At 43.5% G+C, this 12,268-nt stretch overlaps 1 protein-coding gene across 2 annotated transcripts in view; it reads left to right on the top strand.

Annotated features, from left to right (window-relative positions):
• The first annotated feature begins 669 nt into the window (after positions 1-669).
• Positions 670-12,268, top strand: part of GASK1B (golgi associated kinase 1B) — a 90,684-nt gene continuing 79,085 nt past the window's right edge. Inside the window, exons 1-2 of one of the 2 annotated variants that reach the window (XM_029615976.1) lie at positions 670-972; positions 2,137-3,291. In XM_029615976.1, coding sequence (XP_029471836.1) covers positions 2,397-3,291 — 895 coding nt within the window. In that variant the 5' untranslated portion in view covers positions 670-972; positions 2,137-2,396. Of the gene's footprint in view, positions 973-1,594; positions 1,735-2,136; positions 3,292-12,268 lie in introns of those variants that run through there. The other variant, XM_029616059.1, reaches the window with a different exon arrangement.

Raw genomic sequence — 12,268 nt, 5'->3', positions numbered from 1 at the left:
CCGCAAGGCTTAAAAAGAGGAACTAAATTGAGTATATAAACTGTATTTTAATAGCAAACTTATGCATGCATTACTGACACCTGCTGGTGTTGGCTTTGTGTGCATCCCTTTGCAAATGTTGCAATAAAGACTTCGTTTCGCTGAATTTGTTCACTGTTTTATCTTTCCCGCAAGGGAAAAGTGTGTTTTACTTCCCACACTTTTTCACTGGTAGCTCAAGGTGAATTGCATTCAGATACTTTAGGTATTTCCCTGTCCCCAGAGGGCTTACAATCTAAAGGGTTTTCTCCCTTTATGGGTCTATATGAGGAAAGCTTAGTAAATTAGGTCCTAAGTTTGTTTCTGAGGCAATGGAGGGTCACAAGGAGCATTAGTAGGATTTAAACCCTGGCCCCCCTGGTTCGTAGCCTGCTGCTCTAATCACTTGGCTACCCCTCCACTCTGGTTAAGTCTATAAGTGCCTATGTTAAAACATTGTCTTAAGTGCCTTATTGTCTTATTTTAACACTTTATATCAAAATAGGAGCCTAGGTATAGTTTCAAACCTCTGACATTTTCCATGGTTAATAGAGTTTGTGTTCCTTTAAATATGCAGGGAAACGATTTTTTAAAAATGTATATTTGCATGATAAACACCAGAGGGCCCTCAGGAGTTTGGAAGGGAGAGTATGCATACTTGAACAGCTGTAGTGTACGTTGCACTGGGCATGTTTGTCCCCACATTTCAAAACAGAATTGGCTTGAAATTAGTACAAGTTTGTCTGTAGCCTGTAGCAACTCTGATGTGAAAGCTTCCACAGAAGGATATGCAGCATACCAGACTGTGCCGGAGAATGCCCTAGCCTAGCGCATGGAGCTTTGCAAGCTGGGCTGGATGGACCATAAGTACTTGAAGTTTTCCAGCATTTCTTGCATCGGCACAGGGCACATCAGCATACTCATGCCAAAGGAGAGAATGGGGAGTCTGAACAGGTAAGATGATTCAGAAAACATGCTACTCTGCTTTAGGGGGTCGGGGACAGGGAGAGCTCAGGGATTCTGAAACTGGTTTTTATGAGCTGTGTCACCAAGATGTGCTTGCAAGTGTTACATGACAGACTAAGCGGTCCGTCCCACAGATCATGGTATCCCATAATTAAGAAGTGATGATTTAATTTTCAGGGGCTGAACTGTCCCATGTTTCCAAGTTTGGAAGTATTCCAGTGCTCTGGGATGGGAAGGCTTTGCCCCACTTTTGAAAGCAAAAGTTGCCTTCTTAGTTGTGCAGGTTTGTGGAAGAATAAATTTATCTCCACAGGATCTGTTTTTAACGTAATATGGAAGGCAGACAGATGAACTATGTTAAAGACAAACCTTGTCTGGGATTTTAAAATCTTGTTTCAGTAAAAAAAAAAAAATATTCTTATTGTGCTCAGTTGCTAGATTAAAAGTCTTTACTTTTTAATACCTGGCAGTTTTCCTCCTGCTTCTTTGTATTTCCAGCACAATTGGAACCTCCCCCCTTCGCCCTTCAAGCTTAACTAGTTTGGTCTTTGCAGTGACAGTCCCGGGCCAGACGCCATACCCCAGGGCTCCTTCTGGAACCTTGCAAGCATGAACCCTGTGACCAGCCACTAGGGGTCATTCACAGGAAATGACCACAATTCTCCCCTCCCCCCAAACTACGAACACTGCCTCCTAGTCCTTAGCATCCCCAGCCCCAAGCCGACCCTGGGAGCGAAACACCTAGCTCAGGTATGATGCTGGGGAGGACAGCATGGCCACTGAGCTGTATGGACGGTCCTAATAGTAATTTCATGGGAGGGTTATATGGTTACACTGAATTCTGTTCGCTATAATAGAGAATCCTGGAGAGGGGAAGGTCCACCACTATCCAATTCTCACATTGGAACGATACCGGGATGAAGGGCGTGGGAAAAGTTGTTTTATATTTGGATTTCTAGTTTGCGCATGGGATGCACAATGAACAGGACTGCTTGCTTAAGGTGTGTTACGTCCTAGCACAGCGAGGTGCAACGCGTACTCATGCAGTATCTTTTAACTCGCTTCTGTTCGAACTTTATTATTGTTATTAGCAACATGGGGGGACTAAATAAAAACACTGTTATGATCTCTCCGTTCCCTTCTCATTGACAGTCCCGGGAGGAATGCGACATCCTGGACGGTGGCCACCGAAGCTTTGTTTACACAGTTGCCTCCATTCATTCTCTGAAAAGAAATCACTTGGGCCGGCGCTGGCTGATAAGAGCGTTGCACGGGGCTTGCACCGCGCGGTCACCTCCATGTGACACGCCGGGAGGGACTTTGCTTTTTCTTCCAAGACGAGCAGCCCCGGGGCAGTTGGAAGTCATGCCTGGGCCCGGCTCCGCTCGGCATGCTGCTCCGCCACGGGAGCAATGACCTCAGCGGCTCCGCCGGGCCGCCTCCTCAACTGCTGCCTCCTCGCTCTCTGCGCCTGGGGGCTGAGGGCCTGGGGCAGGAGGCGCCCGAAGAACAGGAGGAATGCACTGCTGGGCGCCGCCGGCGCAGTCTACCTGCTTTTCCTCGTCAGCCGGGTGGGTCACGCTGCGCCCGGGGAGCACGGGGGAGCCAGGCAGGCCAGCTACCGCAGGCTCCGGGGCGCCGAGACGGAGGCGCCGGGCATCTCGCTGGACGAGCTCCTTCTCGCCGACGCCGAGCTCGCCGGGGAGGCAGGCGCCGCCGGCGGCACGACCGCCCCCCTGCAACCCAACGTGGTGTACATCACCCTGCGGTCCAAGCGCATCAAGCCGGCCCACATCAGGGGCACGGTGAGGCCGAAGAGGAGGAAAAAGCAGGTGCCGCCCGTCCGGGGCTTTGAAAGGCAAGCGAAGCAGACGTCGGGGGGCGCAACGGAGAGCCAAACCTGGAAACTGGGGGCCAAAGGTTTGCCAGCGAACCTGAAAGACGAGGGGAAGTCCACCGACCGTGACAGCAATATCAGAATATACAGTGAAAGCGCCCCTCCTTGGTTTAGTAAAGAGGACATCGGGGCCATGCACTTGTTGGCGGACAGTAAGATAGCAGGAATTAAACAGACCCCCTTCCATCACGGAGGTCTGATCCTCTTTGAAAGCGGCTCCGAGCCATCCAGGAACTCATCCTTGGTGCAGGCGATCCGTGGAAAGTCGGCAGCATCAGCCTGCCAAGGGCAGTGTGCACGCATCGGGAGACCTCTGGATATGAGCGAAGTATTTGCTTTCCACCTGGATCGCATCTTGGGACTGAACAGGACTCTGCCATCTGTGAGCAGAAAATTTCAGTTTTTCCAAGGTAAGATTGTCAGACAAAGTTTTATTTGCAGTGAAACGCATTCGTCTTACTTATATATTTGATTCTGAGACAGCATAATGACAAGTTCTGATCCATGCCAGAGAATCATGAAAACTCCCAAATACAGTGCCACTAGCTAGGCAACTTTTTTTTTTTTTTTATAAAGTATCATTTTCCATATTGCAATGTGTTTTTGCTAGAAAGGCTTGTACTCGACAGCAGTCCTCTTTTGCAACGCTATCTATGTTTTTTGCACACTAATGTGAATACCTCAGAGCAGGAAGGATGGGGTGAGTTGTTAATTATCCTTAAAAGATAACCATAGAAAAAAAACTACAAACCATGTGCTTACTTTGATATGAAGACTTGTTAATGACACATAGAATGATCTACTATTATTGATTTCGTAATTATTGAAATGCTCATTTAAGAATTGCTATAAGAAAGAGACATAAGAGGAAAAAGCAGGAGCAAAAGAGAGGAAATTCCAGAATAAGGATCAATCTTGCTAAGTTTTCCCCATATTAAAACTCAGAATCTTTTTCTCAGACTGAGCGGAAGGGAGTCTCATCACGGGGTGAACTGGCGGAGATCTGTGCGGAGTTAGGAAGTTCCATTGCTGATGAGTGGTAGGAAGTACTGCCAGCCAAGTCTGCAGTTGGGAAATCCCAATGCTGCTGGGCAAGGAGTGCTGGCAACTGTGCGGGCAGTTAGGAAGTTCCATAGCTGGTCCTGCTGGCTGACGTCCACGTCTGGTGCTGGGGAGCTGCATTGCTGGGTGAGTCACTAGCAGGCCGATGCAGTTTCGGTACGTGTTAAATGGGCGCTGATCCACTTCTCCCGGCCGCCCAATTTAATATTTAATATTTAAATTGGAAAAAGGAGGTGTTCTCGGGAAAATTTTGCGTTCCCAGCACCTCCTTGGTATCGGGCGCCCAGGAGAGGTGGCTGTCAGCGGGTTAGGAAACGGACACTCAGCTTTACAAGCGTCTGTTGCCCTAACCTGTGCATGGCCACGAGTTAAGAAAATGGACACTCATTAATTGAGCATCTGTTTTCCTAACCTGACCGCAGGTACACTTTAAAAAAAATTTTTTTTACAGTTCTTCTTTTTCAGTTCCTCCGACTTAATATTGTCATGATATTGTCACGATATTAAGTCAGTGGAACTACTTTTCTGTAAACTTTTGGGGCTCCTTAAGAATTAACACCTATTCCGGGGCAAGTGTCGAGAGTAAAAATGTGTGCGTCAGGCATACATTTTTTTGGGGGGGGTAATAGCTTCATCAAAATTAATTTACATGTAATGAGTGCTATTAGCTATGCGCTCGATTGGACGTGTGTTTTGGAAGTGCTAACCCCCGTTTTGCATTGGGGGTTATGGACATGCTTCTAGTCACGTGTTGAGCTGTGCGTTGGCCGCAGCACACGGTATTGCATCGGCCTGTAGGAGTGTTGACACTTATAAGGGGAGTTAGGACATTCGGATGCTGGAGAAATTCACAGCTGGCAGTGATAATCATGGATGGAGTTAGGTGGTTCCTCTGCTAGGTGAGTCACAGGAAGTGCTGTGTGTACCCTTAGAAATTTCCATTGCTAGGTGAGTCATAGAGAGTGCCCATAGTAATGGGTAAAAAATTCCATTGTTGGGACAAATCACTAGGAGGACTGACAGCCCTATATGGTTGGAATATTCCATTTCTAGGGTAAGCTTTAGTGAGAGCCCCTGGTTTCCTGCGGCACATTTTTCAAGATTTTGTGACAATTATGTGGAAAATTTGCATAATTTTGCATATATTAGAAATATTGTAATATATTTTCTAATTTATAAAAATAAAGTCCTTTTCTGACATTTTTGTGTCCAGTTAATTTATTTGGTTCTTTGTTAGAAGAAAGGGGATCTTAATGATTGGGGCTAGGAAGGAAGGAGTGAAAGGAATCAGAATGGGAAGAGAGGAGATCATAGAGGTAGAAAATGAAGAAGGAATCTTAGGCAGTAGGGACTGAGTGATAAAGGATCTAGGAAAAGAGAGACATGGAGGATAAGAAAAGGGAATGAGAGGAGAGGAGGGAGTGAGGGGAACGGGAAGGAAGAGTACTCGGTAGTGGGGAGGTGGGAAGGAAGAGTATTGGGGATGGGAGTAGAAGAGAAGGAGGGAAGATTGAGATGATGAGGAAAGCAGGAGAACTAGGGATGGGGTGGAAGAGAAGGAGAAAAGATTGGGGTGAGGTAAAGAAGGAAGGAAACCACATGCTCCCCCAATCACATCCCCAACCAACATCTATTTCCCTTATCCCCCCTTCCAAAGCCCCTTTTATTTCCTCACTCTTCCTCTTATACTTCCCTTCTCCACATTCCCTAACTCTCCCTCATTCACTCCTCCCTCTCCCTCTCCCACTCCCATCACAAGTCCTAGTTCAATAACCCCTGCCCTAGTTCCCCCTCAAACTCCTCACAAATCACGGTTCCCTCCTTCTCCCTCCTTCTCCCTCCTTCTCCCCCAACCCACCCCTGACTCACCCTGGTTCTTCCCCCTACTCTGCCTGACTCCCTCCCTCCCCCACCTTATGAACCCCAGTTCATTCGTTCCCTTATCCTCTTCCCTATGGTGATCTTCATTTCATAAACTCCCTCCCTCCTACCATGGTGATTTCTGGTTCATTCACTCCCTCCCTGTGTCCCCCATGGTGATCTCTTGTTTCATTCACTTCCTCTCCCCAGGCAGTCCCTAGTTCCTTCTTCCCCCCCCCCCCCCCTCCCCACACACACACCAAGGCCATCCCAGTCTCATTCACTCCCTCCCTCTCCCAATGATCCCCAGTTCATTCACTTCTCACTTCCCTTCCCTTCTGCTGTTCATTCACCCTTCCCTATCTCTCCCTGACCCCCACAATCCCAAGTTCAATCACTCACCTCCTCTCTGCTCCCCCTCTCGTCTCCCGCTTCTATTATAAAAACAGGTGGATGAGGAACGGAGCCTTGCAGTTCCTTCAGCGCTTCCACCATCCTCCCCTGCAGGTGCCTGAATGTTGTGCTTTGAACCATGCAAGGAAGTGCACGCCAAGATTCAAAGATGAAATTTGTGTATGTACTTTCATTCCCCCAGACTGCCCCGACCACTTTTATATGTGGGTAAAAGTGTGCAGTGGGGGTCAGGGAAAACCCCATTTTTATGCAGATAAATCACCTGTTTAGCTGTGCAAAAGCTTTATTGCCACCAACATGCATAGCACACTATTTTTATTGTACTGAAAAGACCCTTAAATTTCACACTAATCTTTATTACATAAGCCTCTGTAGGCACATTATTGTAAGCATATTATTACTCCCGAACAATTCTATAGAAAAATAATTACAGTTTTCCATATAACATCTGTTTGGAAATGAATGTGCAAAGTTTTCTCCAACCACTGGCAAAAAGAGCTGTCAATTTCCCAGATCTTTGTTGACTAAATAATAGCCCATTTCTTTATTTTATTTTTTATTTTAACATGTTATATTCCATGAATCTAAAAACCTCAGCGCAGAGCACTACTTATGAAAATGCAAATGATGGATTTCCAAATATATTTAGGATATCATTGTTGGACAGTTTTTGATGTAGAGCAAACAGTCTCTCATTTCAGATCCATGTGTGTGACAAAATATGATGGAATTTGACAAAATCTGGAATATGATGCTGGGACTTTAGCATTTTATTTTTGGGAGGGGGAGAGGAGGAAAATAAAGTACATTTCTCAAATTTTTGTACGACAACAAAACTCCAACCACCATATTTTGCCAGCTGTAATTAGAGGACATTTACCATAGAGAGGTAGAACGTTAGTCTAGCTCTTACAGTTAGTAAGATATAAGGTTTCCAAAAAAGTAAAATAGGGTTTGATTCATTGTTGCAATTTGTGCCTCTACTTGGGGAATCCTCACTGAATATCAGATTTTCTTGAGGTATTCAGCCAGTTTTCTGCCCAATTTTCTGAAAGCAAATACTTATTCGGCACAGCAAGTTTTATTGCTTTTATTGATAATATTTCATTAATGTATTTCTCCTAGAATGTTTTGGCAATTATGGTGAGTAATACAGTTCTTAAATAATAATTATTAAATAAACAGCAAGGAAAAATAAATATGGAGGATGCAGCAAGTGTTTCCATCATTGACGTTTCATTGATGTCCTCTGTTCCACCCCTGATCCAGCCTACTAGACATTTAATTACTCTGCTCAGCATTTAGCCACATTATGGGGTCGATGTAATAAGGTGCGCCGAAACTGCCGCAGGTTTGTGTGTGCATATACCCCCATTTGTATGCGCGTTTTCCCATGCAAAGCCCTATACGGGTATGGAATAAGGGTTTTGTGCGCGGGGAAAAATAGCACACACAAACGCGCTTACTAACCCACGTTTTTTTCTGCACGAGTGCATGCTATTAATGGCATGCAAAGGAGGCGATTATTCACAGGCAATGCAGGGAGCTGCACCTGCAGGGAGAGCGGGTTAGTGCGGGTTAATGTGTGTTATAGTGCCTGGGTCAGGCAGGAGTGGATACTGGTTTTTTGATGCTTTTGCAAGTCAGCTAAGCAGTAGACGAAACTGGTAGAGAGAAGGCAGCTTCTTAATAAGGCAGAATTACTGATCTGCATTTAGTGCTTTTGCTGGCGGTTGGAGTCCAATTATGAAGGGGGTTAGATATTGCTCTACCCACCTTCACATCAACTTCCAGAACACTATTTTCTTCGAAAAAGGCTTTTTCTCCGAGAATAAATCGTGGGTGTTCACATGGCGATAGATGTCTGCCCGATTTACTACATAGGGCCATTAGCACGTGTTACTGTGCATGTTAAGGTGTGTGTGTTTGGTGTATGTGGATTTTATACGCATATCTAATTAACATACGCGGCCCTTATTACATCCTGCGCTGCCATGTGTGCCAAAAAAAATCCATGCAGAAAAATCAGCTCAGATTTCAGCACGGGTCTTACTACATCAGCCCCTTTATATGGTATTTATTCATCTCCCTGAACCTCCAATGCTGTAAGACATTGATAAGACAGGCTAAGACAGAATTTGAAAAGAGGTTGGCCATAGAGGCAAAATAATAAAACCTTTTAAAAATATATATGAAGCAGAAAGCCTGCAATGAAGTCAGCTGGACCATTAGATGATTGAGGGGTTAAAGGGGCACTTAGGGAAAATAAGGCCATCAAAGAGAGACTAAACAAATTCTTTGCTTTGGTGTTTACTGAAGAGGATGTTGGGGAGATATCCGTTCTGGAGATGGTTTTCAAGGGTGTTGATTCAGATGAACTGAATCAAATCATGGTGTACTTGGAAGATGTGGTAGGCCAGATTGACAAACTGAAGAGTAGTAAATCACCTGGACCCCAGGGTTCTGAAAGAACTAAAAAATGAAATCTCAGACCTATTATAAATAATTTGTAAAATATCATTAAAATCATCTGATGTACCTGAAGACTGGAAGGTGGCCAATGTAAGCCCAATATTTAAAAAAGGCTCCAGGGGTGATCAGGGAAACTATAGACTGATGAGCCTGACTTCATTGCCGGGAAATATCATTTAAACTGTTATAAAGAATAAACTCAGAAAACATTTAGATAGACATGTTTTAATGGGACACAGCCAGCATGGATTTACCCAAGGGAACTCTTACCTCACAAATCTCCTACATTTATATGAGGGGTGAATAAACATGTGGATAAAGGTGACTGAACTGGTAGATGTGGTGTATTTGGATTTTCAGAAGGCGTTCAACAAAGTCCCTCATGAGAAGCTTCTAAGAAAACTAAAAAGTCATGGGATAAGAGGCAATGTCATATTGTGGATTGCAAAGACAGGAAACAGAAAGCAGGATTAAATGGTCTGTTTCACAATGGAAAAAAGTAAACAGTGGAGTGCCTCAGTGATCTGCATTTTGACTGGTGCCTTTTAATATATTTATAAATGATCTGGAAAGGGGTATGATGAGTGAGGTGATCAGATTTGCAGATGACACAAAATTATGCAGAGTAGTTAAATCTCATGCAGATTGTGATAAATTGCAGGAGGACCTTTTGAGACTGGAAGACTGGGCTTCCAAATGGCAGATGAAATTTAACGTGAACAAGTGCAAAGTGATGCATATAGGGAAAAATGACCCTTGCTGTAGTTACACGATGTTGTTTCCTATTAGGAGTTACCACCCAGGAAAGAGATCTAGGGTAGTGGATAATATTGAAATCATCGGTTCAGTATTCTGCAGCAGTCAAAAAAGGAAACAGAATGTTAGGAATTATAAGGAAGGGAATGGCAAATAAAACGGAAAATCACATAATGCCTCTGTATTGCTCCATGGTGAGACCACACTTTGAATACTGTGTGCATTTCTGAATGCCACATCTCAAGAAAGATGTAGATGCACTGGAGAAAGTACAGAGAAGAGCGACTAAAATGATAAGAGGCATGGAATGGCTGCCCTATGAAGAAAGCCTTAAGACGTTAGGGCTGTTCTGCTTGGAGAAGAGACAGCTGAGGGGGGAATGTGATAGAAGTCTTCAAAATCATGAATGGTTAATTGAATAGGCTAATGTAAATCGGTTATCTACTCTCTCATATAAAAGAAGGACTAGGGGGCACTCCATGAAGTTAGCAAGTAGTACATTTAAAACAAATTGGAGAAAATTATTTTTATTCAATGCATAGTTAAGCTTTGTAATTCATTGCCAGAGGATGTGGTTATGGCAGTTATTGTAACTGGGTTTAAAAAAGGTTTGGATAAGTTCCTAGAGGAGAAGTCCATAAACTGCTATTAATCAATAAGGAATAGTAGCTTGGTATCTATTTATTATTTTGGTACTTGCCAGGTATTTGTGACTTAGATTGGCCACTTTTGGACACAGGATTCTGGGCTTGATGGACCCAGTATGACATATCTTATATATTTCTTTCTGCTCAGGGTAGGAATACATCTTTTGAACCTCTTTTTTTTTCTTTATACTGTAGATCTCATTATTTCTTACAGAAGAGAAACTGTTATTTTTATTTTATTTCCTCCCACCGAAAATCATGAAAGCTAGGTTGAAACCTGGCAACACAGTAATAATAGAAGATTTCAATTACTCTAGTATTGACTAGCTAAATGTCACATCAGTACACGCTAGGAGGGTAAAGTTGCTAGATGAAATAAATGACTGCTTCATAGAGCAGCTCAAGAACAGATGAGAGGGGGAGCTATTTTAAACCTAATCCTTTGTAGAACACAGGGCTTGATTCAAGAAATAATGAGAGAGGGGCCACTTGGCAATAGTGACAATGTGATCAAATTAAAAAGATCTACTACTTTAGCATTTAACTTTCAAAAGAGAGACAATGATAAAGTGAGGAGAATAGGAAAAAACTAAAGGCATAGCTTCAAAGGTTAATAATTTACATCAGATGTGGACATTTTTAAAAAATACCATCCTGGAAGCCCAGACCATACGTATTCCATGCATTCTAAAACATGAAAGGAAGGCCAAATGATTGTCGGCATGGTTAAAAGGTGAGGTGGAAGAAGCTTTTATAGCCAAAAGAACATCTTTCAAAAATTAGAAAGAGGATACAGATGAAGAAAATAGGAAAAAGCATAAGCACTGACAAGTCAGATGCAAAACACTGACAAGGCAGGCAAAAGGAGAATTTGAAGGAAGGCTCTGAGAGAGTCGGTTGGACAGAGACAACTGAGGGATAAAAGGGGCATTGAGGGAACAAGAGGCCATGGTGGAAAGACTAACAGGCTAATTTTAAGACAAGCATGTGGGCACCTGAACATGTAGGTATGGACGCATGAGCGGAGATAATGCTGGAATTTTAAATCATGAGAGCATTTACATGTATTAGATTTAAAATATGCCCAGCACACATAACTATCCTCCTAATTTTAAGTCGATACTTGAGCAAACCTGCGTTGCGTATCTTCCTTAAGAAATTGATGGCTTTAACGTGGATTTTAACATATGTACCATGAGGGACAATCCCAGTTCTTCAGATTAATCCACCAGTTTGTCCAGTCAATCTCGAGGTCATCCATACCCCTGTGGTTCTTCATCCTGCATGAGCCCCAGTTGACCCGGGCCCCTTACTCTGTCAGGTAAGCCCCAAAACACGAGATCTGCAGGCTTGCTGCTCATCAGGAACCACAGTTTAATTGGTTAACAAGCTGCCACGCGCTACGACATCCATTTTTAAAATATGGAGTTACCCATGTAACAGTTGGCCCCGCTCCGGAATGCCCATGCCCTACCCCTAACTCCGTCCTTTTTTGTTACTCATGCATGCATATATATGCACGTAACTTCCGGTGTTTAAAATATGCATCACTTGTGCGTGGCACACATATATTCGCATATATGGGCTTTTTAGCGTGAGCAATGCTTTTAAAATTCGTTCCATAAAGAATTCTTTGTTTCAGTAAATTAAGAGTTTCTTTCAGTGACTTGTGTTGGATTGTTGCACCTTCATCTACACCTAGATATTTATATACATCGTCTTCCTCAGGTTAGTTAGTGTTAGTCTTCAGAGAGATGTTTTAAGTTTTCCTTAGTTCTTCTTTAAGGAAAGTTGTCAGAATATTTGTCCAGGCCAGATGCCATTCTGATGTCTTCTGAGAAGCTCTTCGCTAATCAGAGTTGTTCTGCTATCAGATGATTATAGGAGTTGTAAAGCTTCGAGTCATCTACAAATGATAGGTACAATGTTAGCAGTGGATCAGTTAGTGCGGGGCTGAGCAAACCTTTTGAGCTGCTGCCTCTCCTTACATTCATGCAATTGGTTGGGGCCCCCTCCAAGATGGGTTACTATATATGATGTGCTCAATTAATTCAAGGTTCACTCAATGTATTTCAAGGCAATTTATTACCCAAGAATGTGGGATTTCGGTATTTATTTAGCTCACACCTTTTCATTGGTAGATCAAGGAGAGTTACATTCAGGTACTGTAAGTATT

Source organism: Rhinatrema bivittatum, chromosome 1 (genome assembly GCF_901001135.1).
Source record: "Rhinatrema bivittatum chromosome 1, aRhiBiv1.1, whole genome shotgun sequence".
Lineage (NCBI taxonomy): Eukaryota > Metazoa > Chordata > Amphibia > Gymnophiona > Rhinatrematidae > Rhinatrema > Rhinatrema bivittatum.
This window is presented reverse-complemented; position numbering and strand designations above follow the sequence as displayed.